The sequence below is a fragment of the Xenopus laevis genome, chromosome 4S (assembly GCF_017654675.1).
Source record: "Xenopus laevis strain J_2021 chromosome 4S, Xenopus_laevis_v10.1, whole genome shotgun sequence".
NCBI lineage: Eukaryota > Metazoa > Chordata > Amphibia > Anura > Pipidae > Xenopus > Xenopus laevis.
Genome location: NC_054378.1, coordinates 9,435,588 through 9,462,761, shown reverse-complemented (window position 1 = coordinate 9,462,761; position 27,174 = coordinate 9,435,588). Strand labels below are relative to the sequence as shown.

The following is a 27,174-nucleotide window of genomic DNA, read 5'->3' as shown; positions in this document are numbered from 1 at the left end:
CCACTGTTACTATAGGCATCATCTCTCCCTACTATACCTGCTATCCCACAGTCACACTCCCTTCCCAGAGACTATTATCCACTGTTACTATAGACACCATCTCTCCCTACTATACCTGCTATCCCACAGTCACACTCCCTTCCCAGAGACTATTATCCACTGTTACTATAGACACCATCTCTCCCTACTATACCTGCTATCCCACAGTCACACTCCCTTCCCAGAGACTATTATCCACTGTTACTATAGACACCATCTCTCCCTACTATACCTGCTATCCCACAGTCACACTCACTTCCCAGAGACTATTATCCACTGTTACTATAGGCATCATCTCTCCCTACTATACCTATTTACAAAAACATGCCCCTTTATGTTTAGTACCAAAAATTCTTCTAATTTTTCTTTTTTAATGTGTATAACTATTATCTTTTGTGGGTACTATAGTATACAGAGGTTTCAGTGAATATAAATATGTTCTACACAATATGTTTTCAGACATAATTTGTTAAGTGCTCTGACCCCAGAATTTGTTGACGAGCGCACGGCTGGGAAGGATCATTGTCAGAATCTCCTGCTGGGACCCCCCTCCCCTTAAAATCCGATTCTGTTCCACGGCAAGACAAGTAGCTTTATATTCGCCAGTGATGGTGCCTGTGAGTGGCGCTGCCCTTGAAGGCAGGTGTTTGCTTATGTAAAACAACAATTGAGGGGAAATTAAGGAAACAGCTGCTAATGGCTTAAGGTGAACAGTTGGGGATTTTTAAATATGTTTGTTATGGAGAATTCCCGTCTTTTCCTGCAGAGGAGACTGAAAAAATGTGCTGCTCTGAGTTTTCACCTCATTATTTTATTGTATTTTTTTTTTTTTACTTGTTTTGGCTGTTTTTCCTATTCATTATTACCGACCCCTTGGTTTCTGCAGCGCTGTGCATTTTGGCGGCAGCAGCCTCAAAGCCAATCTAAATACAGGAAGGGCAAATCTATATTCCAGCAGTTAGTGGGGGGGTCTCACTGCAGTGTCTCGCTGCTCACGCCAGAAGGGCAGAAACAAGTGAGATTGGTATGTGTAATGGCCTATACTGTTATTTCTTTTCAACCGCAGAGAAGCTGACATTTGTTTATTTATTTAACAATTCTCCATGTGTTTGGCCCTCGCATAAATGAGGTGGGGTTCTCCAAGGGGTATGTTTTATTCCTGTGCAAATACTGTATACACTCAGAGTTTTGTATGATATACCCTAATGGGGATCATCGTTGCCAATGAGCCACCAGAATCTCTAGATCCTATCTTACTATTCCGAAGAAGTCAATAGGAACCTCTGAAAATCCAACAATCCTCATGCACAGACAGGTCTGCATAAAGCTGGACGTCCGAATTTTACTTGTTCTGTGACAAATGTTCGGAAATCGATCTTTAAGTTTTAACGCAGCAATCTAACATGCACATTCAGTTTTAACTAAGGATACACCGAATCAACTATTTTGGATTCGGCCGAACCCCCGAATCCTTTCTAAAAGATTAATTTGCATTAGGGATGCACTGAATCCACTATTTTGGATTTGTCTGAACCCCTGAATCCTTCGCAAGAGATCCAGCCGAATACTGAACCAAATCCTAATTTGCATAAGCAAATTAGGGGTGGGAAGGGGAAAACATTTTTTACTTCCTTGTTTTGTGACGAAGAGTCACGCGATTTCCCTCCCCACCCCTAATTTGATTCGGTTCGGCCGGGCAGAAGGATTCGGGCGAATCCGAATCCTGCTAAAAAAGGCAGAATCCTGGCCGAATCCCGAACCGAATCCTAGATTCGGTGCATCCCTAGTTTTAACCTATAGGATTAAAGTCGGATAAATAATATATTGGACGATGTTCTTGCCAAATGTATAAAAGCTGTGTCCTGGAAATAGTTGTGACGGGCACCCATGGATTGTTATCCAAAAGAAATATCTTAACCTGTCCAATCGATTAAATGCCCGGTCACCATGGTACAGAAATTGTCATGACGATTATTCTGAGCCCTCACACAAAACAATTATATCGGCGCATTTATGGCCATCTTTAATGCTGTGACTTTTGGATTTCTTTAGTTCAAGCACCTCTTTATATGACCATTGTATGGCCAGAACTCCCTCTAGTGAAGGATACGTAGGAACCAGTGATGTGCGGGTCAGGGTTTCCCTGACCCTAACCTGCCCTGCTACAACCCGCGCCCGCCTGCACCCGCTTCCGGGGTCCTTTTACAGACCCACTTCGACCCGCCCCGCCGATGATGTCACAATGACATCACAAAAGACTATAAAACCGGAAGTCGGATGCCGGCATTTGAAGGTGGCCACCCGCGAGGAGCACTGCGAGCTCGACCCGAACCCGTCTAACCCGCACATCACTAGTAGGAACAGTGCATTCAGCAACTTTTGAAGACTATCTAGGCCACCAAGTCAATGTCCCTCCTAAAGACCACTCTAACTGGCCTTCAAACTAGGCTTCCAGGAAAATCTAGAGGAGACATTCTCTCCAAAGCTCATCATAACTGAGTTTTGTGATGGGCCTCTACAGTCACTGCTCTAGGGGGACAGCAGCATTTTTAGATTCTTCTATTAGTTCGCCGTGGGTGCTTAAAGCAATGCGATAATGATTCATATGTAATGAAATGCAAACTAATAATAGCAGTAGCTGAAAATATTATTCACAGCTGAAATTTCTATTTCTGCTCTTATCTGCTGTCCCTTTATAGAGAGATCTCTCTTATCTAAGCAACCCCCAACCATAATCCGTCTTGGACGCATTTTACTGAATGCATCATTTATAGTTTCAGCCTTACAAAGTGAAAGTAAAAGGAAATATATAGTTCATGCTGATTTCAAAATAAAAAATTTTCAAAAATGGTATGTAGAAATGCAGAATTTTTGATTTACATTTTTAGTTGATTTGTTGGCCGCAGTCGCACACCTCAAATCTAAGATGGCCCTAGCAATATGTAAAGAAGATAATTGATTAATTTCAAGTCAAAATCGTAAATGCTAAACATTTGGCTACCAAAATGGCTACCAGATTGCTTAGGGAGAACTGCTTATGGCACATTTCTTTGGAGATATCCAAAAACAATATAATGTATCTGTTATAAAATGCTAAAAATTGTAAGACAATAGCTACCAGTTTGCTTAGGGAGAACTGCTTATGGCACATTGCTCTGGAGAAATCAAAATTCCAACACCAAAATTGATAATTTTAGAAAACATTTATCGTTGATTAAATTTGTATTGTTAGAAAAAGTGTTGTGTTTGTTGCCGTGAGTTTGCATTTGGCTTACAGGAGTTCAGATATCTTGCCTACTCTAGCTAATACATATTCTTTACACCCAAGTAAACCCATAAGTAAAACCATTTTTTTTTTTAAATAAAAATTTTTATTTACAAATAATGCCTAACTCTTAATACCATTTTTGGATTTGCTTCAAAATTATTTGCTGTATAAATATTAGAGCAGGAAAAAAAATAAAATGTATTCATTTTACTGTCTGAATTTTTATTTCAAGAAGGATTTGATTTCTCCGGCAAATTTTTGTAATTTGTTCCGAAAAAATTTTTTCTACTACCAACCTCCTTCCTTAGACTTCAATTCAAATAAATACATATTTTTCTGCTCAAATATTCAACTGCTTTTTTTTTCTCTCCTCCGTTTATTTTACTAAGGACTTTCTATGCTTGGTTAGTTTGACCAATAAACATTTCTGCAGTTTCATCTTTTCCTTTTCTAATTTCCTCACATCACAGCCGGTGGCTCGCATGGCTTGTTACAAGATAATATTGAGAGCCTTTTCATCGCTAGCAAAGGAGTTAATTTGTTCTGTCATTTCTGTAAACAATTCCAGTCACAAGGAGAATTTGGAATCAAAGAAGGTCTGTCTGAAGCTGCATGTGAACAAAAAATTGTTGTATATTGTTAATTTTGCTTTATTTATTTTAAAAGTATTGTCTCTTTTTGATTTTTGAGAGTTAGAACTGCCTTTGGAAATAAGGTGACTGCTATGGGACCCCATTTAGCACCAACTGTAATTATGCAAAATGTGGGGTAAGCGGTACAGTGGGTCAAGATGGCAACTATAACCTTCTATAACTGTGTTATCCAACCAAAACTTGAAATACAATTCCCAGCCCTTGATGACCATGTAGAGTTCTTGGAAGGTTGGGTTTCTACATGCTTCCACAGTAGAAGATGGCAATATCTGCTGATTCCTTGGGAGGTTGGTTACATGCTTCCACAGCAGAGTAGAAGATGGCATTATCTACTGGTTGCTTGGGAGGTTGGGTACATGTTTCCACAGCAGAGTAGAAGGTGACATTATCTACTGGTTCCTTGGGAAGTTGGGTAGATGCTTCCACAGCAGAGTAGAAGATGGCATTATCTACTGGTTCCTTGGGAGGTTGGGTACATGTTTCCACAGCAGAGTAGAAGATGGCATTATCTACTGGTTCCTTGGGAGGTTGGGTACATGTTTCCACAGCAGAGTAGAAGATGGCATTATCTACTGGTTCCTTGGGAGGCTGGGTACATGCTTCCACAGCAGAGTAGAAGATGGCATTATCTACTGGTTCCTTGGGAGGTTGGGTACATGCTTCCACAGCAGAGTAGAAGATGGCATTATCTACTGGTTCCTTGGGAGGTTGGGTACATGCTTTCACAGCAAAGTAGAAGATGGCATTATCTACTGGTTCCTTGGGAGGTTGGGTACATGCTTCCACAGCAGAGTAGAAGATGGCATTATCTACTGGTTGCTTGGGAGGTTGGGTACATGTTTCCACAGCAGAGTAGAAGGTGACATTATCTACTGGTTCCTTGGGAGGTTGGGTAGATGCTTCCACAGCAGAGTAGAAGATGGCATTATCTACTGGTTCCTTGGGAGGTTGGGTACATATTTCCACAGCAGAGTAGAAGATGGCATTATCTACTGGTTCCTTGGGAGGTTGGGTACATGTTTCCACAGCAGAGTAGAAGATGGCATTATCTACTGGTTCCTTGGGAGGCTGGGTACATGCTTCCACAGCAGAGTAGAAGATGGCATTATCTACTGGTTCCTTGGGAGGTTGGGTACATGCTTCCACAGCAGAGTAAAAGATGGCATTATCTACTGGTTCCTTGGGAGGTTGGGTACATGCTTTCACAGCAAAGTAGAAGATGGCATTATCTACTGGTTCCTTGGGAGGTTGGGTACATGCTTCCACAGCAGAGTAGAAGATGGCATTATCTACTGGTTCCTTGGTGAAATGGGTGAAGAGGTTCGCACAACTGTCTTGTAAAAAATAGAGCATTTTGAAAAGTCATCCTTAGGTAGTGGCATCTCAGAGGAGGGCATACATGTATGTCAGTATCCCTTTAACAATAATTGTGTTATAATAGTGTACAAAGCTCCTTTGACAACATTGACAAATAAGTGGATCTTAACCCAATTTGTCCAACTGGGATGACCTGATCTTCTGGCCCCCAGGCCGAAATATTGGATCATAAAACTTATGGTGAGAGGAATTTTCAAACCTGCCCATTCATTTTCAGTTGAATTACATTATTGCTAATATTCCCAATTTGAACTATGGAAACATGTTTACCCTTTTTTTTGAATGGGAAGAGAGGGAAGAAGACACCGCTTTAAAATTGTGAAAAATTACAGGTCCTGAAGAAGAATGCTGTTTCCCGCCCCAACATGATACAAATACAACACGTGCGTCATTTACAAAAAGGTGCAAGATTTTTTCCCGTAGAGATGTGCCCAGAATTTCAACTTTCATAGGCCACAGTTGTATATATACAGGAAGTAAAATCTGGATTTTGAAAAAGTTTTTTTTGTGATCGTTTGATTCCGATTTTTCATGGCAAATATCGAATCTGGTTATCTGATTTACCGTTGAGCTAATATGCTGGGAAAAAATAAATTGTATTGACATCTCAGAGCAGTCATTCTGAGATAACAAATTCCTGTGGACAGAGATAAAGATAGATTTTGATTGAATTGATCGATCTTTGTCAAATTAGGAAAATGTTAATCTTTGATAAATCTGCCCTGAAGTTTGGATGAATTATTAATTCTGACTAGGCCTCCATAACATTGTAATGTCTCTTAGCTTTATCTAGAGGTATCGTTTTCTGTTTGGCCAGTTATAAATATACAACCAGTGGCTGTAACTTTTGATACATTTTCCCATAAATTTCCTTCATTTTCATGTGATTTTGGTCCCTCTGATTGGACACGGGGCCGAGGTACTAAAAAACCAGAACAAGAGAAAGTTCTTTCTATATGAACGTGGATAACATATGGGCTGGCAAGTTCATAAGGTTGTAAAATAATAAAAGACCTGGCCAACCTTTTGCCATCTGTTCAGCAACGAGGGGTGGTTGTTGAAAATTAACCAATAGTTAAAACGAAGAGGAAACATGAAGACATTAGTATTTTTTTCCGTAAATTTTTTGTGTTTATGTCCAACGCATCCCCAGAATCAGTACATTCTGTTACTGTTTAGAGAGAGTGATGTGGCAATTTTGTCGGAATATTTGAGTAGAGATTATGCGGGGGCCGTGGTATTTAAATGTTTAATCTACTTTAATCCTTTCCATTAATAACAGTGCATTTTCATTGGTATAATCACAAGAAGCTGTCGGAAGCAGTCGTATAAATCCCAGGTTTTAGCCAATTCCACCCCAAAACGTAAACGAAAATAGTAACATGAGTAACACATCTATTTAAAGGACTGGAAATATGAAATATGAAGATTAAGAATCCAAATCTACATATAATTTAATGCTATGTAGATAAATGCGTTCACTTTTTATTCCTGCATTTTTGCAGTGTTTGGCCAGCTTTTATTTGTTGTGCAAACAGAGCCGGTTTGTTGTGTTTAATGGGGTCTCCGAGGATAATACATATTCATTACCTGCCCTTAAAAAGCTGTGCTGACAAAACTTCCCATGCAAGAGTTTTTAAATATAAATTTTGTGGTTTCTAGTTAAGATGCATGGGCTGGGATGATAACCTGCAGGTTGGGCTGAGGCTTGGGCAGCTACTTAAAGGACCAGTAACATCAATTTAAAAAAATAAATAAAAAAAAATCGTTAGTATAGAACAAAAAAAAAACCACATAGACAAATTAAACTTTTAAAACTCTAAGTCTTTATTAAGAAATAACTTACAGAAACTCCACTTGCGCTCTACTTCAGAAAAGGCGATACGGCGCCGATCCAGCATGCAGCGCTCGGTTTCTCCCCCCTGGCTAACTCCTATAAGGAAGGCAGGGAGGAGAAATCAATCGCCTTTTCTGAAGAGGAGCGCATGCGGAGTTTTCGGTAAGTTATTTCTTAATAAAGACTTAGCGATTTATAAGTTTCATTTGTCTTTGTGGGGTTTTTTTTCATTCTATACTAACAAATTTTTTTTGTAAAAAAGATTCATGTTACTGGTCCTTTAAGAGTGCAGTTAACAATGGATTTTGGCTGCCTACATAACAATTGTTGCAAGAAACTGAGATCTGAATTAGAAAAAACCCCTGAATTTTCCAGAAAATGTAACTATTAGCATGAAAATTCTAGTGATGTATGTTTCAAAAAAAATTCAACCCAACCCTAACCCGTGATAGACCAACCCACGACCAACCTGGCCAACTGTACCGCCCGATTTATATACCCATGTCCAAACTGCGCTTTCACTGATGTCATCAATCGAAATTAGTGGGTCGTGCAGTGGCGCAGTGGGGTTGAGGATAGGTCAAGTGGCTGCAAATTAGGCCCACGACCCACCTCTATGGACAATTGGTCCACCTTAACCAGCCGACCCGCTCATTGTTAGTCTTTACTAGTAGTTTCTGCGCAGTTGGGGCACACCTGCATTTTGTTTTGGAAGAAGTCTATCACTGGACCATACTCGTACCAATAATATAGTCTTATGCATTATTTTTGGCGACACTATCTATTTACTAGGAATATTGTTTGTTTGGTCATTGGGCAAGTTTAAAAGTTCCTTCTGCTGATTCATATCTGACAGTGTCTGGCATATTGAGATCAATTTTGGTGATTACAAGTTCTTAGCTGTATCCTACTTTATTTTACATTTGTCTAATAATAGAAGGACAGCAGCAGCTTTTGGTTGTACAGATTTTTTCCTTAGGGAATTCTCATCGAGGGCAGTGGAAGGAGTATTTGGGCTACTAAAATACATTGAGGGCATCGTCCCGTGTGCCATTTCCCTTTTTTTGTGGATATTTGTTTCCTGCACTTCATTGCCGTGTATCCCTCTCATCTCGAGCTGACAATTGGCCCATCAAAACGCGGAACCCAAAGTAATTGACTTTATGAATCTCATCACTCTGATTATTACCCAGTTCACACAAGGGCGGTGCGCGCGTGAAAGGAGTCGATTGACCTTTTGTGCAACTTGTAATTGAAACGACGGCAATTGGGCTTTACCTTTTATGTCTCAATATCTGTAATTAGAGCCGCGCAGGGTTCTTTTTTCGGAAGATGAATGCTAAATGTGCATCGCTCGCTCTGGACTTTTATAAATAATCATCGTGCTGAGGGAACTGGCCTTTTTGTTGCTAAAAAATATAATTACCATCCTGCGGAGTTGCTGCTGCTTATATTTTAATCTTAAAGAGACAACGCAATGAGCTTTCTGATGCACGTGTGTCTTCTATGGCACATTTACTGAACTCAGTAATCCAAGCTGGTAGGCCATAACAAGTATAATACTCATCTATAGTGCTGTTTGGTAGGGATGCACCGAATCCACTATTTTGGATTCGGCTGAACCCCCCGAATCCTTTGCAAAAGATTCGGCCGAATACCGATCTGAATACTAATTTGCATATGTAAATAAGGGGTGGGAAGGGGAAAACATGTTTTACTTCCTTGTTTAGTGACAAAAAGTCACAAGATTTCCCTCCCCAACCCTAATTTGCATATGCAAATTAGGATTTGGTTCGGCCGAATAGAAGGATTCTGCCGAATCCTGCTGAAAAAGGCTGAATCCCGAACTGAATCCTGGATTCGGTGCATCCCTACTGTTTGGTCTTTGCCAAGGATCTGCCTTTTACACCCACCCCATTCCTGCCACAAGCCCTGTCCCTTTATAGATTGGACTGTCCAGACCCCCTCCTTCTATAGGGTCCCTAACTGGTTTTCCACCCATCTTTCTTTAATGGAAGCTCTGTTTCTGTACCCCTGTGCTACATAGGGCTATAATTGGAAAGCTGCTAGTTGGATCTTAATTAATGGGCCCTACTCTGTATATTTTTCCTTTGGCTCCACCTCTATGGGAGATGGGCTTCCTGTAATTTGGTAACTTTCTAGAATCCTTTTATTTAAACTAGGTAAGAGTCATAAATTCATTTTCCAGTATCTGTCCAATTGAAGGCCCATGGGCCTGATGTGGGCACCCCAAGAACTTTTTATTTCCCCCCAGACAGCTAAAGAACTCTGTTGACCTCCGTGGATGACACCATCATTTTGTTATAATCTGGGCCCCTAATCATGTAATATCAATATATGACCCACTTTATTGAAATAGTTGGACAACTCTGGACAAAGGGAAATACTATGGCAGGTCCCAAATACTGTAGACCATCTAAGAGAAATAAATGGATGAGGAATCTATAAATCAATCTCTCTGTACCTTTAGCAATGTACTGGGAATAATAATATTAACAACATCTTTTTTTCTCTAATTCTTCCAGATGTATGTGGTGCTAATGTAGTGAAGTCCTGGATTTAGCGGCCATTGGGTGCGCCATGCTTGCCTCTCTCACTTGTTCCTGTACTCTGTGAATTGCTCATGTCTATGAAAAGGAAGCATGGCACATGGAATTCCCTCCCAAGGAAAAGTCACTGTAACTGTGGACGAATACAGTTCTAATCCCACCCAGGCGTTCACACACTACAACATAAACCAAAGCAGGTTCCAACCGCCGCATGTTCACATGTAAGTAGACTGGTATCTTAGGAGGGTGATTGTGGTGGTAAAACAGAAATCACGAGTACATGATCTGATATTTCTCTGTTCCATCTGTTGTCCATCTTAAAAGTTTCATGATTTAGGGTAGGGGTAGGATGGGAGACTTGATGGGGGAAATATTTGGATGGCCTTTTCTCAATGGCTAGAATTCCCAAATGCTGGTCTGGCACCCTTGGGACTTGCTCAACCTAAAGACCAACTGAGATTGGTGGAGAATGCCTGTTTGCTGTCTTAGATACAACTAGATGACTATCCTAAAGGAAAGTTAGGGTTGGATTTGAGATCCGTTTATGGTGTCCTATCGCTGATATATCAATATTTAACTATAACTGTTACCTCGTTATGAGCTAAGAGGAGCCTTGGCCAAATGTTTCAACCTCCATGGTCTGGAGGGTGCTATAGTCCAAATTCGACTTGGGCAGCTCAAGCTATAAGAAGACCTTAGTGCACATGGGGTATACAAGTCTTTTTGTTTTCAGTCCCCTCAAAACATAGTAGTAACAGTTTGTATAGATCAAGGGCCAAAAACAGAACATAAGCATGCAACTCTTAATCTTCATCCTAATTTATCTTCATATTGGGCTACCACTTCATCCTTTTTGGGCCATATTGGGCCAGCCCCACACTGTTCTAAAAGAATGAGGTGCTCCATCAAGCTTTTGTTCCATACCATAATGCTGGAAAGTTGCAAATGGGACTTGCTTCATCTAACTCATGTTTCCTCAAGTTTCTGCCTTACCATTGTCTCACTTTCCTACAACTCCACCCTTCCTAATTCCCAACCTTTTTTAATTAACCAACTTTATCCATGTAGTGGTCTGACTATCTTTATGTTCAGGAGCCAGATTATAATATAATGATGAAATCACAGAAAAATGTCTATGTTGGTCAGGTTGAAGGCCATATAAATCTCTTGGAGGACCACATGCAGCCTTTAAGTTAAGTGGATCACTTGACTTCCATCCTGGCTATGTATATTCAATACAGCTTTGTATTTGTTAGCAATATATTCTAGTTATGGACATAGTTTGGGCCCAGCTGCAGAATCCAGTTCACTCTATTACTGGACTCCAAGCGAGGCTAGTGGAAAGGGACTGGCATTGTATAGCACTCAGTTTTAGTATTTAGTTAAGTAGCTGAGTAAATTGAGTGTTGGTTGGTTCTCAACATTCTATAAATTGAAGATCATTTTTTAAGGGAATTTGAAGAAAACTTAAAATTTTCTTTGGGGAGTCCAACCTCTCTTACAGTTATTCTTGAAGAGGTGGTTCTTCATGCAAGGTTTGAATGGATGGAAGAACATGGGAAAGAGAAGGCTGGGATGTTAAGGGACAGGTGTCAAGGATTCAGCATATTGGGCATAAGAAGTCTGTTTAAAGGGAGAATTTGTATTGCTTGATGGCATTAAACAGAAATCACAAGCCTTAAACATAGTATGTTGTTGCAGAAAATAGGGAGTAGTGAGATGGGAGGCTAATTCTAGCAGTAACAAGATGAGTTGAGTCCCAGAGTGGTGTAGGCCAAGCAGGAATAGTTGCTTGGTCTAATGCACATGTCTTTATCTAGGAATGGATAAATATGGACAGAGTTGGCCAGATATAAAAGGGGAGTCACGTATGACCCTGTGGTTCATGTGGTCCTCTCTTTTGAACAAAGAGAGAACAGACTGAGATGGAGAAAAGAAGCATAACAGAATTTGAAAGAACAAAGGAGCTGAATATTTAATGACAAAACTTCATGGAAAGAATGATGTTGAGTAAATAAAGGAAAAAATAGAGAGCGGATCCCATGGTCTAACATTAGAAGTATGTCTAAGTTTAGCAGTAAACACTTCAGTACCGGCCATCTTAGTAAGTGTGGGGTCACTTTTAGAAGGAAGTTAAATTGGAGTTGAGATGCTGGACAATGGGTTTGTTAACGACACTCTCGCTCAGTTACATGATCAAGGCAAAGGGCAGATAAATGATGTAAAATTCTTACTGTCAAAAGAACCGACTCCAACACAAAGCCTGCATGTAGAGAGATCGACTGTCGAAAGGGCAATAATGAATTATATTTAGGGTCTTATTTCCATGATATTAAATTACATTTTTGTTTTCATGAAACTTCTCTTTTAACTTTCCCACATAGACAAATATATGTGAGACAGTGGCGTAACTAGAGGAAGCAGACCCCGCAGTCACATGGGGGCCTGGAGAACAAGGGGACCCGGACTATAGTCTTACCGGGGTGGAAGGGGTAAACGAGTCAGGCAGGAGTGGGCGGAGTCTGAGTGGGACATTGGTGGGGCGGAGGTGGGACATGGGCGGGGCTGAGACAGGACGGAAAGTGGGGAAGATTTTTTTGCTGCAGGGGCCCTTCACACTCTAGTTAGTAGTGAGACTACAAAAAACAAAAACATAATAAAAGCTCCATCTCATGACAACTGTACATTGTATTTTAAAATACAACTTAAAGTAACAATTGCAAAAAAGTAAATGGATAGAATGAATGTATCAGATTACCAGCAATTGTTTTCCAAAGTGATTTATTACTCCACCACTAAGAAATACTAATAAAACTTGCAGTCTACCTTCTTTTTGTTTTCATCTTTGTGAAATTTTAAAACTCCATTGATTTCCTTCAGAACTTGCTGAAAGTTGCTTTTCTGCTGGCGACGTAACAAAATTAGATACTCGACTTTATTTTATGTTTATAAATGTTTTGTGCTGATCCGGAGGTCGATTGGGAAGTAGATCTGATGGTCCTTAATGGCTGCAAAATTTAAAGGGGAACTCCACCCAAAAACAGTTTTTTTGGATAATGAAATACATTTATGTATTTATGTATATAGTTATTTTAATCCAAAAATAGCTCAGTTTATTTAGCATGGATGTCTATAGGCTTGCAGCTAGACTAATAGAATTATATATATATATATATATATATAATTATGTGTGTAATACACCGAGCGATTGCCTCTATACAAACATTACTTGGCTCAGTATTAGCTGAGGTCATGTCTACTGCTTGCCCCCATTTGTTGATGGCACGTCTATGTAGATCCTACCTGCCGAGGTGAATGCATTAATTAGTCTAATCCCACGCAGCACACTTGTTCTACAAACAGGTCAGGCCAGTGCTCTGCTGCTTGTTAAATTTTAAACATTTTTATTTCAGCTCAATTATTGAGCTTGCAACCACTGATCCAAGGCAGCGGCTGAATATGCACACGTTGTGCCAGCAGATACACCGGAGGTACAGGGAGTTCATACGAGTACATTTTCAGAGTGCTGTACTTGGCGGCTCTAATGACCTAATACATGGACATTTAAAGGAAACTGGCATTGTTATAAAAGAAATCGACTAAAATGTCATAGACTTAAAATAAATACAGTTAATTTTTATTCTTTCTTTCTTATTATTAGTAACATTTTTAAATAGTTTGTTTTGCAACCTAACTACCAACACATGCTGTGAGTCACTGACAGATTTCACCTGCTCTAATTGGCTGATTCCAGCAGTGGGTATTGTGTAGTTATGTTATTTGTAGCAGGAAAAACATGTGGGTTACCATACCCTATCCTATATCATTAACAAGTATAATTATGAAAGTGCTCGGTATTATTATTTATGATTATTTACATGTATTATTATTAAACATCCATTAGAATTTGAATGCATGTTCATAGCAATTTGAATCTGATTAATACATTTTCGGGTGTTTTTTTTTTTTTCTCCATTAAAAATCGCTATTGAACTTAATCAAGTTTTTCCGCTATTTCTCCCAACCACAGATTCTCAACTGGTTTTAGTTTTAAAAACTGTTTCATTGATAAGTCTTAAAATTTCCAAAAAAAAACAAACGAGATTGTATTTTTTGAAGCGTGACACCATTTGAATGGCTGTTTTTGTTGACATTTTCAAGATTTTTTCAGTTGATAAAACTCAATCGATCACATTTTTCAATTGATAAAGAAAAAAATTCCATTGAATTTTTTTTGCCCAATTTACTTGAAGCATGACAGGGTTTTATTGGATGATTTTTCTTTTAAAAAAAATCTCTCTCAAAAAAAATAGGCAATAGATTTTTTTTTGCCTGATTTGCCGTTATTTTTAAGTTACCCCCTAGGAGTCTCCCTTTAAAGTAGAGTGTGAAGGTTACTGGGGACACAGAAAGAAATATTACAACTGGGCAGGTGCAATGAGGACCCAGAATTACTAAATGGATTAATTAATTAATTAATTAATTAATTTTTAAAGTAATTCCTTTTTTTTTTTTTATATATATAGGCCAAGAATATATATTTCCCATCTGAGCTTGTCTACAGCTTCCACAATTTCTGAGGCCTTTTATTGTTATGGCTGCTCATTTTGAAATGTAATAATTATTAAAAATATATTAGGCCATGGCTTGTTAGTAATGTGCAGAGGTTCCTTCAGTAGGAATGGCCTTCTGATCCTTTGTCTTGATGGGAGGCCTGGGATTGTACTGTAGACATAGAGGGCTGCTCCCCGCTTGCGGTTTAGACAGATCAGATTTAATACTTGAAGATTACTCCGAGCCCAGTCTGTGCTGAGGACGACTGCAGTGCCTTGGGAAATGGCTTTGTATTGCAGCTGATTGATCTAGATCAGGGATCCCCAACCTTTTGAACCCATGAGCAACATTCAGAAGTAAAAGGAGTTGGGGAGCAACACTAGCATGCATAAAATTCCTGGGGCGCCAAAAAAGTGCTGTGATTGGCCATTTAGTAACCCCCTATGTGGATTGTCAACCTACATTGAGGTTCTGTTTGGCAGTGCACCTGGTTTTTATGCAGTCAAAATGTGCATCCAAGCCTGATTTTCAAAAATAAGCATCTGCTTTGAGGCCACTGGGAGCAACATCCAAGGGGTTGGAGAGCAACATGTTGCTCACGAGCTACTGGTTGGGGATCACTGATCTAGATCATGAATCCACACTCCGGTCCCTCAGTGGTTTCTCAGTCTTAACCCCCAGCAGGCTAAGCTAGCCCAAGAGTTGAACTGGAAGTCTCAGAATAATTGAAACAATGAGCGTTTTGACATCCCTGCTCTCTAGATAAATAGAGTTATGTTCATGCAGGGTTGTGGTAATCCTCTAAATATCAGAAGGGTCCGTAATGCTACATAATCCCCCAGCAGTCAGTCTGCAGGTTCCCGTAGGAGTTTATTTCATGTGAAAGTCTTATGAAGTTCTTCATAATGTTCCTCTACATCTGCACCTATGCTTTATCCAAATTGAGATATTCTGCTTGGTGTTTCCATAGTACTTTTTAAGTACAACTTACGTACAAAACAACAAACATATGGGCACCTGACTGCACCCCTTATCTGGTGATGAAGCCAACTGCTATGAACTTTCCTGTGATGGAATTACCCTTAGAAGGTTTTTTGGATAGTGAAATAGTGTGTGAAGGTATATGTGAATATGGAAGTCCTGCAGTTCCACACAGTGGATTTCCAACCAATTAATGTTGTGATTATTATGTTAATTTACATGCCCTGCTCATCCTGTTTTGCTCATTGGTGGACAGTTCTCAAGTCTACTCCCCTTGTGCAGCCCCGCCAATGACTATTGGTTGGGTTGCAGAATGTGAGTGAACTTTGAGCACTGTTCACCGATTAGCAGTAGAGGAATCGGCCCAATATCCAGGCTTTCTAATGAACTTGGAGGATGTGAATTTATGCAGCAAGACAGTCTCGGTGGGTAACTCTAGGACCACACAGGACTGTTTTTCAACTGCAGTTCTACCCAAGTTCAATCCACCATTTGCTCATTTGTGGCCCTTAGTTTCTGACAAAATATGTCATAACAAAGGGTAACCAAACATATTAGACTAAGGGGGAAATATTGAACCCAATAAAGCCTTTGCCATAAATGATCAATTTTTTATCTGTTTCATTCTGCCTTTACTTTCATGTGTTGCATGAAAATGAACTATGAAATGTAATGCTCGCTCGATTGCAGTGTAGATGCTGGGACGGTACTGATTGCTCTGTTCTCTGTGGTCAGTTTTGGTGGTTAATGAAACTGTTTTACTCGGGGTACAATGTGCTTGAATTTAAGGCATCTATAATATTACATTATACATTATAAAGGGTAAGTTAACCTTTTTTTAATTTTGGTGTTGTATATCCATGGTTATGCATACATAAAATGTACCTGCACAGTGTTCTCCCTCAGGCTTTCACATCAGAAATTGCACAGACTTCTCTGTGTAGAGAATTTGACCTTCGTTGTCTGCAGCATTGCATTGTGTATCTGCTGAACAGTATCCTGTGTAGACAGAAAGAACTTTGAATTTGTACCTTGAACTGTTTCCCTTTTATCCCACATTCCACCTGGTTAGGTGGGTTCCTGTGCCCCTAACAGCCAGAAATTAGTTGTGTTGTTCCATTTTTTAATATCCTTCCGCAAATAAACCAATGCTACCCCCCCTTTTAATTTTTTTTCATCTCTAATATTTTGTCTCTGTACTTTGACCACCTTGTCCGTGTTGTAACAATCACTTCATTATCTCCTCTGCAGGGTAGACCCCATCCCATATGACACTCCCAAACCAGCCGGTCACACGCGTTTTGTCTGTGTATCCGACACCCACTCCAGGACAGATGGCATCCAGATGCCGTATGGGGACATCCTTCTTCACACAGGCGATTTCACCGAGCTGGGCCTGCCATCTGAGGTTAAGAAGTTTAATGACTGGCTGGGTAAGGCTTGTGTGGCTGCCTACTGACCCCAATTAACCTTCTGTGGCCGTTTCTACTTATTGTCATGTAATTGAATGTAGACACTTGACACTGCTTTGTTTCCAGGGTCCTTTTATGGTTTCTATGGTTACTCTTGGATGGATTTACAATTAACGTTGAGTAAAGATGAAGTATTGGGGGTAGGAAGGCTTTTATAAGGAATGTAATGTTGTTCCTAATGTTGTTTTAAAATTCATACGCAATTCGTTCTGTCATCTCTGTAGTGTGTCATGTGCCTTTTTAGCTGAATAGGACACTTTAAAGTCTAGTATCAGTCTTCTGTGGAATGAAAACACTTGCATAAAGCTACAAAACGAAGTACCTAGTAAACCACTAATATCAATCACTGCATACAAGATGAGAACTTGTGCAACCTGACTACCTTTTGTCGGTGACCCAACTAGATGCTTTTGGGTCAGCCAAGTTTGGGGTCAAGTCGTGCACAATCCAGTGTCTTGGATTCCAAGTTATTATCCAGTATGGCCATGTAAGGTCTCTTTCTAATCATTGGCTCTATAGGTGCAGTCTCAGTTATACTGGTTTGAAAACCTGTGCATAGAACATGGTTTGTTCATGTCAATTTATCTCACTGCATGTGCATCCTCCTACATGGCCATTTAAGGTCTCATTCTCAACAATGTTTCTGTAGGTATAGTTTCCATTAGAGCCTCCTAGGTGTAACATACTCTAGTTTGGAAACCTGTGCCTAGAACATGATGAACTGGCAGAGTTTGTGCTCTGAAATTACTTTTGCTTTGTGTGGAACCCAACCTAACTATGCATTATAGCTATTTAAGGCCTTATTCTGACCATTTGCTGTGCAAATACCCCACATCTTGGGGTATGCTACTCTAGTTAGGAAACCTGTGGCTAGACAGCATTAGGAATAGCCAGGGTATATACTGTACACTTCAAGGTATCTCACTGTTGCTTGAGTGGTACCATGCTCTTGAGTCTGTAGGTAGTTGGACCTTGTCTGTGACTTATTTGTTGAGAAGATATGTTGTTAATTATGAGTATGTGCTTTTGAACCCAACTATTAGCTGCTAACAAATAGTCTATCACAATGAGCTTTTTAGAACCAGATGTGATGATATGCCATGACCTCCTGAGAATCCTGGTCAACATGTCCTATAGAAATTTCCTCCTTGCTCTGTGCAGTAGTCACAAAAGCTTCCTACTCAGGGCAAGAAGGAAGTTTTGTCAGAAACAACAAATACATATGATCGAAACAACAAGAACATTTAACCCCTGCTAAATACCCATAATACACTTGCAGTTGTTGTAACTTCTCTTATATCTATATCAGTGGTGGGCTGTGATGGTTTCACACTGGCCAACGGAAAGAGTCTATTTTCAATGGAGATGAAGGTTGAGGTTTAAGGTCTGTAGCCTGGGAAGCAAATAACAGCTCCGTTCCTGACTCATGGGAAAATGTAAGGTTGACCAATATGATCTTCCACTTTATAACAAGTATATTTAAGCATTTAGCTTTCCTTCAAAATAACAAAATAAAAAGACTATAAATAAAGTGCATTGTATAATTACACACAGTGCATAGGAATGTTAAAAGTAAATTTTTCCTACCATGAGGTATTTAAACTGATGTCTGAGGATTGAGTCATGAAGTTATCTTCAGTGGTACATTAACCAGGATTAAAACAGACTTTGCAGAGTTCTTTTAGCTGTTGTTCAATGATAATTGCTTGCCTTCACTCACAGCCCATGTATTTTGGGTAAAGATGACCATGGACCAATCCTGTATGGGGTCCAACTTGTTGGCGATGAATACTGTATGGTATGACCACTGTTGAATTATTCCTATCTTTTAGGCCAACAGCCTCAATGATCGGAATGACAACTGTGGCTTTGGTAAATGGACCGATAGTATTTTTAAACATGGAAGATTGATGACATGACCAATATATATGGTACATATATGTGTTGATATTGACTGGCAAGCTTGCATGTTCCAAAAAAATCACTACATGCATGGCCACCTTAACTGATATTAAGCATTACTGGAGCCATCTTGCCCTAATTTACCTGTTCCTACAGAACATTTACGTAGCATTGCTTGGCCTTTTTCAGCACTTTTCCAACTTATAAATGCAGAACTCAATAAGGGCCTAACCACTTCATGGGACCAATGGCATTTTTTACTGTATGGACCTGCTTGTGAATTACTACTATAAATGCAACTGTATGGCTTTATTCAGAAGCAATGAGCCTTTCCTTCACCCTGATGACCTTGCTTATGTGTATATTTACTGTAACCCCACTGCTAAATTATTGGGACCAAAATAAATGCCTAATTTCACTCTCTTTTATATTGTACCATTTTTAGGTTAACTTTAGCCGGCTGGCATTTGGCTCGATGTGGCTTGTTCCCTGGCCCTGATAAATAATCTATATTGGTTTTGCATAAAGGTTTCCAGAGCGCACGCAGAATGACCTCTGTGGTCACTTAGTGACTGAAAAGGTCTGGTGGGATAATTTATTTGCATTGTTTTGATATGAACATGCCCCTCGGGTCTTGTAACTGCCGAGTCACTTGACCTTGGCAATTGTTAAATGCTTTAAACACAGTTCGTTTTAAATAATTGTTTTCATTTGATCTGTAGCCTCTGTGACCCGAAAGCTCAGGAACACGTTTCTACCCAATAAATGATCTTCTAGCAGCTCGATTCTCTCAAAAGCTCTGCCTCATCTTGGCAGCGGGGAGATTACGGGCTTCCTTGCCGAGCTACGTTACATGTTTTTAACTGGTTCTTGTACTCAAATGCTTTGATGGTTCTCTTTTCATGTTAGTTTATCCCTGTATGCGCTGAGTGCAATATATAATATGAGATCAGGCAGTATAACGGAATGTGTTAGAAGTTGCCCATGGAATCTTGAAGTTTAGTATAGTTAACCTATTGGCCATCTTTATATGTTGTTATATGTGGATCTTCAGGATTTTTTTTAAAGGAATACATTTAATAAATTAAAGGAATACATTTAAAACACATATTTGTCCTGGTGACTGATTAAAGTTGGCCATACATGGGCCGATAAAAGCTGTCAACTCAACCCCTTCAAACCAAGTGTCCAACTTATTGTAAGGGGTCTTCCTGGCAGCCAGCCCTACTAACAGTTGTCTGAAAATCAGACAGCAAACCTGGTGGACAAGGACCACATTGCCGCATTGATTTTGGTTTTCTCCCATGGGTTCTCCATAGACCCAAAGTATGATCTGAACATTGACATAAGGCTCCAATTTGGCAAATTGACCAAAGATCTGCTTCTTTAGTAATCTTGTGAAATGATCAAATCTTGTTTTGTATGTCCAGTTTAGGAGGCATTGAAACTTCCATTGCTGCCTGTTTTTCTATATAGAGGCGTGCCAATGCTCTGTGGGCCAGCCTGAAACCCAAGGGCTCAACAGGTTCAGGCTGGCAATTCACTTTTTGGTTTGTTATCAGTGTGCACTCTCTTATATACCTGATCCTGTTGACGGAGATGGGACAGGGTGGACGTCTGTATGTAAGGAATGATGGCTGGGTCAGGAAGATCGGGCCTGGAGTGGGTCAATTGGCCAACACATTGCTAATGCACCCAGCAACCTGGCCTGACTTCATCTTCTTCTACTTTTGAGTGGCTGTACCACTAGAAATGTTCACATGCATATTTTAATACATGCTCCTAATAAAATAAAAATAAGAGTATAAGAGATCAGCGGCAGTCAACTTCTTGCAGAAAATATTGAGATAAATTCGGACTTTGATAAATAACCCCCTTAATATTCTTATATTTTTCAGTAGGAATAACCTTATTCCGTATACTGTTTCAGCAGGGGGTATATTATATCACTCTTTTATAATTAATTACTATCACACCCAAATATGCCCTTCATATATACAGTAGAATCCCCATTTTACATTTTTCAGGGGACCAGAAACAAAATGGTGTAAAATCCAGGAAAATGTAAAATCAGGGAAATGTATTATGCATAATATATAGGTGGGACCACAAAACAACAATATAAAATGAGGAAAAACTTAAAATCAGGGGATGTTAAATGGGGGTTCTACTTTACATGTTCTTGGGCTCTGTGTTATCAAACATCTCACAGGGGCTGAAATGGCAGCAATGATAATGCCAGTTCTGTGGAAGTTTAAGCTCATCAGCACTTAGAGCTGTGGGGTAGAATGAGGAGACCAAAATCCAGAAGAGATTTATTACACATAAAATACCGTAGAGGAAAAAGAATGTCACTTTGCAGTTGGTGTGATTAAGCAGGAGACATTCCAATTAATTAAACCGTTGCCTTCCTTCTATGACTCTCAACCATGCTTTCTATTAGGAGATGTGGCTCGTACATCACACTTGTCACCAAAGTGTTATCTGCAAGTACTAAAATATAAAATAACTTTAACCCTAATATTTGAATTGTAAAATAGAAGGGCACGCCTGGCAATGGTCTGACTGCCCTTGAGATGCAGTGATAAACTGAAGATGTACAATCTCATTAATACTTTTATGACACCTTTTGTTGGAACCTGGAGTGAAGGTTTTCCAGACTTTTTGAGTTGAGCGATGTCAAGTCATTGCTCTACGCCAGCAGTAGAACTTACAGGAGTTATGACCCTCCCACCCCCTGAGATGGCATATTTTACCTGAGATGATAGTTAACCAACCTCAAACAGACCCTTTTCACTTTCACGCTTGTCTCTGCCTAGTACGATTGAGCATTAAAGGCATGTGGCAACAGATGGGCCCAAGCACAGGCGCACACTAGAGGTGTAGGGAGTCTTGGAGCTTGGAAGAGGATCTAATTTGTTTGATAGGACTGAAACTCTGTGAAATGGGTTCTTTTGGTTTTGGGCTATAGCTAACCTTCACTGCTCATGAACTTGTACAGCCAAACTAGTGCCACCCACGATGCTCTTGTGGTTGAATACCAGTGAGGACTAAGGAAAGTGTAACTCAAGGGGGATTTGAAAAAGGCATGCTCATAACTTTTCTCCACCCTCTTGTCCTTTCTGGTTGACTTCCTTTCCATCCTTACCATCTTTCATTTTTGCTTCTTTCCTCATCTCTAAGTTTTTTTCATTCCACCCTCGATATCTTCTTTTCTCCATAGTTTGCTGATCTATATCAGCTTCTTTTTTTTTTTCGTATGCTCCTTCCTTCAGAGTCAGACAGGCCTACCAGGACTCCAGGAAAATATCTGGTGGGCCATCCTACTCCAACAATTTGGCCTATTTCATGACCATTCCCTATTTCTCTATGGGAACAAAGAGGAAGAATTGGTGGAAAGATAGATTCTAGTATGTAAAGAAAACTAGGACAATCGAGAAGATGAGTGGAGTTAAATAGTTCTAAGAGTAGGCATAAGGTCTATTGTTTCTTGGTGGTCCTCTGGTATCTCATTCCGATTCTGCCTTCCTTTATTTCATAAAATGTTTCCTTCTCTCTTTCTGCTTTTTTTTTTAGAGACTTCCCCTAACTGATAATTAAATAATAATATTGATAGAGGCCCACCAATCAGGAGGCAGTATTATATTTTTTGTGCCTTAGTCTGCCCGTTCGCTTCCATATTATCTTGCCATCTAAGCAGGGAAATGTTTAAATAGCTTGTTTCTCCTCTGAGTCTCTCAGAAAGGACTTTCATGTTGGTTGGGCAGGCTTGTTAAAGTTTAATATCAGTCTTTCCAGTATTTGCATTTGTCTCATCTGTTTTTCTATGCATTCGATTCTGAACTATGGAACACTGAAAAGGAACATCATTCCGTTTGTCCTATGGTTTGAATTTATTTTGAATCATATTTCTAGCCACTTCTTCTACTTAATAAATCCTTAAAGGTTTTTTTTCTTTTCTTTGAAGCTACATTAAAGGGGAAACGGCAGAGAATCTTAAAATATTAAACATTCCTCTGCAGAATACTTTAGACAAAAATAAACATTTTCTGCCCGAAAATGGGCTCCAAATGAAATAACAAAGCAGATGTGTACTTTAAATGGGAACACTGATTTTATGCACGAATTAGGAATGTATTCAGTGTTTCAATGCCTCTAGGACACTCCTTTCACTTGACCATTTGTCCCATTGTAATTGAAAGCTTGTTGCACAGTTCTGATGTAGAGTACGCATTCAATAAATGGATGGAAAAATAAGACGGTGAAAGTATCCTTAAAGGAAAAGAAAAGTCTTAATTGCTATAATCCCCTTCTGGGATTATAATCATTTATCTCAAACCCAAGGCTGGTGCTGATTTTTGCTGAAAATTGCACCGGCCCAGGATTCTATTGTAGGAAGCACTGCCATCTTGCTCTGCTTCTTGTGAGCTTCACTGCTGCATAGGGTGTCCAGTTTTTTTTATGAGTCTGAGATCTGGACATGGCTTAAAGGAGAACTAAACCCTAAAAATGAATATGGCTCAAATGCCATGTTTTATATACTGATTGCACCAGCCTAAAGTTTCAGCTTGTCAATAGCAGCAATGATCCAGGACTTCAAACTTGTCACAGGGGGTCACCATCTTGGAAAGTGTCTGTGACACTCACATGCTCAGTGGGCTCTGAGCAGCTGTTGAGAATTATCAAGCAGAAAACAAGGTTTGCCTGTTAAATAAACTGATGCTACAGGGCTGATTAATAAATTCTGATGCTAGTTGCACTGGTTTCTGTGCTGCCATGTAGTAATTATCTGTATTAATTACTAATCAGCCTGTGACATTTATATTCTATATTTTGAGTCAGTCCCTAAGCTTAGTAAGTAGCAGCTCAGAGCATGTGCAGTGAATCAGCAGAAAAGAAGATGGGGAGCTACTGGGGCATCTTTAAAGGCACAGATCTTCCCTGCTAAAGGGCTGTGGTTGCCTCGGGCTGGTAGAGAAGCTCAAAACATCATGTACAACATTTCTAGCTACTTCTTTAGCTTAACTTTCCTTGTCCTTTAAGCTTTGGAATCAAGGCAATCATCGACTGTCATGTTATAACCCCACCCCTGACATAATTGTCCACCTTGAAACATCATTGTCCAATACGGTATTAAACTGGACAGTCCGGTTTATGCTCAGGCAGTCTAGTTCTTACTTTCTGCCCGAGGTTCAGAAGTCTCAAATTTGGACAGGACTTTTTATTGCCATGGCCAATCACCAGCTTCTGTTACATGTTATCATTCCGCCCCTACTGTCCCTCATCCTGCCTTATTTCCAAACTTTCAGAGGCGCAAAGGTGGCCATCACCCTATTCATTCTCAACCTCACCAGCCCTGTCCTCTGTCCAGACCTTCAAGGGAGCAAAGGTAGTCACCCTACTGCCTCGCAATAGAGCAAAATATGGATTAAAGGATCGGAGGTTAGCAATTATAATCGCTGGGGGTATTATTAACAAATTGACCAAATTACCCCAGTAATTTAGCCTTTCATTCTCCTTAAAGACAAGTAGAACAGAAAAAGCCACAACCTGCCGTTTCTATAGGCCTTCACTCATCAGTTCACCTCTGAGTTGTGAATAGTGGACAAAAGCCACTTGTTAGGGACCATTCTGAGAAATGGAGGCATGTGATAAAAGGTAGTGCACTGTAAGAATTCCATTTCTAATGAGATTCTTTGTCCATATGGATACATTTGCATAGCTCCAGACAAACGCACCATTGTGCCAAGCTATACACCGTTTCTTCCAGAGATAATTAAAGATGAAATGGAAACAGATTTTATTATACGAAAAGGATACGGGGAAGCAAATAAAGTGTCGTCGTGACTCAATAAAAGGATTTTTATATTGGCTCGGAGTGGGAGTTGATATTTTGATATAGAAATGCACATTTTTTTTTTTTAATAGATTGCTGGAGGTTGGGGGTATATTTTATAAAGTGAATAAAGGATGGTTTGAGGCTCAGAAACCGTGCACTAAATGATAAGGGGAGAATGTAGCTTTTAGGAGAAAATAGAATTGTGTGCCGAGGCCTTCTGCTAATATTATTTGATGGCCATAAATGATGTTGGAAAATTTCCTCCTGAGTGGAGCAAATGGAGCTGTGTTTGCAGTAATTGCATTTTCAAACGTTTGCTCTGTCACTCTCCAATATGGAGTAAGTCAATTGGAACTTATGATTGCATTGCGCGTCGGAGGAAAAGCACCATGTAAATTGATCCGGGATGTGCTCGGAGAAAATGGTCTGGAAGTCTGGAAATGGAGACGGCTATTATTTATTTGCCAGCTTACGGCGGAACTTGTAAGCAAGTTATGAGCCGCCGCTCCCTTATTCTTACCGTCATAGGGGATATTTTATCAATACATAACGGTACCCTCAGAACTACATTCTATGAACTACTGGTCCAGCACTCAGAGACTCTAGAACAGTGATCCCCAACCAGTAGCCCTTGAGTAACATGTTGCTCTCCAACCCCTTGGATGTTGCTCCCAGTGGCCTCAAAGTAGGGGTTTATTTTTGAATTCCAGGTTTGGAGACAAGTTTTGGTTGCATAAAAAACAAATGTACTGTCAAACAGAGCCTTAATGTAGGTTGACAATCCACATAAGGGATATCAAATGGCCAATCACAGCACTTATTTGGCACCCCAAGAACATTTTCATGCATGTGTTGCTCCCCAACTCTTTTTATTTTTGAATGTGGCTCACCGGTAAAAAAGGTTGGGGATCCCTGCTCTAGAACATCATAGGCCTCTAGTATATGTTCTGCGTGGAGCTGAGTTGCTGGAGACATTTTCAGGACAGTAGTTCAAACTGTGACCCACATACTGTATGTTTTTAAAGGACAAGGAAAGTTTGACCCACTGGGTGCAGTGTCAGTTTTTTTAGGGACCTCTCCCTAAGAACATTCTGCCCCAGATCGGTATCCCTTTTCTGTAAAAGTGCATTGCAGTTGTCTCCAATTATTTTCTCTTATGGTTACTGGGAATCATGAGTTTGTTGCTGGTCATACATGTACAGGTGTAGGATCCGTTATCCAGAAAGATCTGAATTGCAGGAATGCCATTTTATTCAAATAAATCAAATAATATCAATTGTAAAAAGTGATTTCTTTTTTCTGTGTAATAATAAAACAGTAGCTTGTACTTGATCCCAACTAAGATATAATTAATCCTTATTGGAAGCAAAACCAGTCTATTGGGTTTATTTGATGTTTACATGATTTTCTAGTAGACTTTAAGGTGCGAAGATCCAAATTATGGAAAGATCTATTGTCCGGAAATCCCCAGGTCCTGAGCATTCTGGGTAATAGGTCCCATACCTGTACAAGGTACTTCCAGTACACAGAATGGCATCCAATTTACTCTCTGAGGGGGTTATTTATCAAAATCTGAATGCCAAAAACGCAAGTTTTTTTACTATAAAATTAGAAATTTTAGTGGAATCAGGATTTATTATACCGTGAGGCTGCAAAAAGTCAGAATCCAAAAATCTGTCATCTCAGACCTGCCAAGGTTGTATATAAGTCTATGGGAGAGGTCCCTATCCTATCTGGAAGTTTCTGTGGTCTGCGCTGGAATTACACGGAAAATCAGACTATTTCAGACTTTTCAGGCAAAAATCCCAAAAATATCAGGGCAAAAAGTCAGAAAAAATTGTCTGATTCATATGTTCGCTCGATTTTTTTGTGTTTGTCCCAGAACTCATTTTTTTTAAATAATCAATAAGGTCCAATTATGGATTCTAGTTTGGTCTGACTTTTTTTTTATGATTGTTGGAAAGCATAAAAGTTCATTATGAGGTTAATGTGTCCTTTAAAATTAGGGATGCACCGAATCCAGTTTTTTGGATTCGGCCAAACCCCCGAATCCTTTGTGAAAGATTTGGCTGAATACCGAACCGAATCCGAACCCTAATTTGCATATGCAAATTAGGGATGGGAAGGGGAAACATTTTTTACTTCCTTGTTTTGTGACAAAAAGTCACGTGATTTCCTTCCCTGCTCCTAATATACATAAGCAGATTAGGATTCGGATTCGGTTCGGCCTAGCAGAAGGATTCGGCCGAATCCGAATCCTGCTTTAAAAGGCAGAATCCCGAACCGAATCCTGGATGCGGTGCATCCCTATTTAAAATGATGCACTATGCTTTTAAAAAGAGCAAAGTAGGAGAGAGAATGGACGGGCCCAGCAGAAAGATCTGTACCTCGGTGTTATCCACACAACTGACAGTAGTCGGCCATTGCTGCGGTGTCTGTGGCACACTGTTAGCATTAACGCCTCAGCAGCTCGGCCCTATGAAAATTAATGAAGCCTGACGCGTAGGGAGTGAGAGGTCACAGCCTGAACGTCTGTAGCGCCTGTGCTGTTTTGTTGTCAGCCGCAGTGTTAACAAAAGGTGGAGGGCTCCTCTCGCTGTGCTCACCACAGCCGCTGCACCCGGCTCATTTCTCTCTCTATTAACCCTAGTAAAAGGGGCACCATCACACCTCAGAGATTTC

The 27,174-nt window shown here is 39.9% G+C and overlaps 1 protein-coding gene across 2 annotated transcripts in view; it reads left to right on the top strand.

The window, feature by feature from the left end:
• The window catches only part of mpped2.S (metallophosphoesterase domain containing 2 S homeolog), a 99,941-nt gene that overhangs the window by 6,168 nt on the left and 66,599 nt on the right, over positions 1-27,174 (top strand). For both annotated transcript variants that reach the window (XM_018259606.2, NM_001092752.1), the window contains 2 exon segments: positions 9,721-9,965; positions 16,531-16,712. In XM_018259606.2, the coding sequence (XP_018115095.1) occupies positions 9,838-9,965; positions 16,531-16,712 (310 nt within the window). In that variant the 5' untranslated portion in view covers positions 9,721-9,837.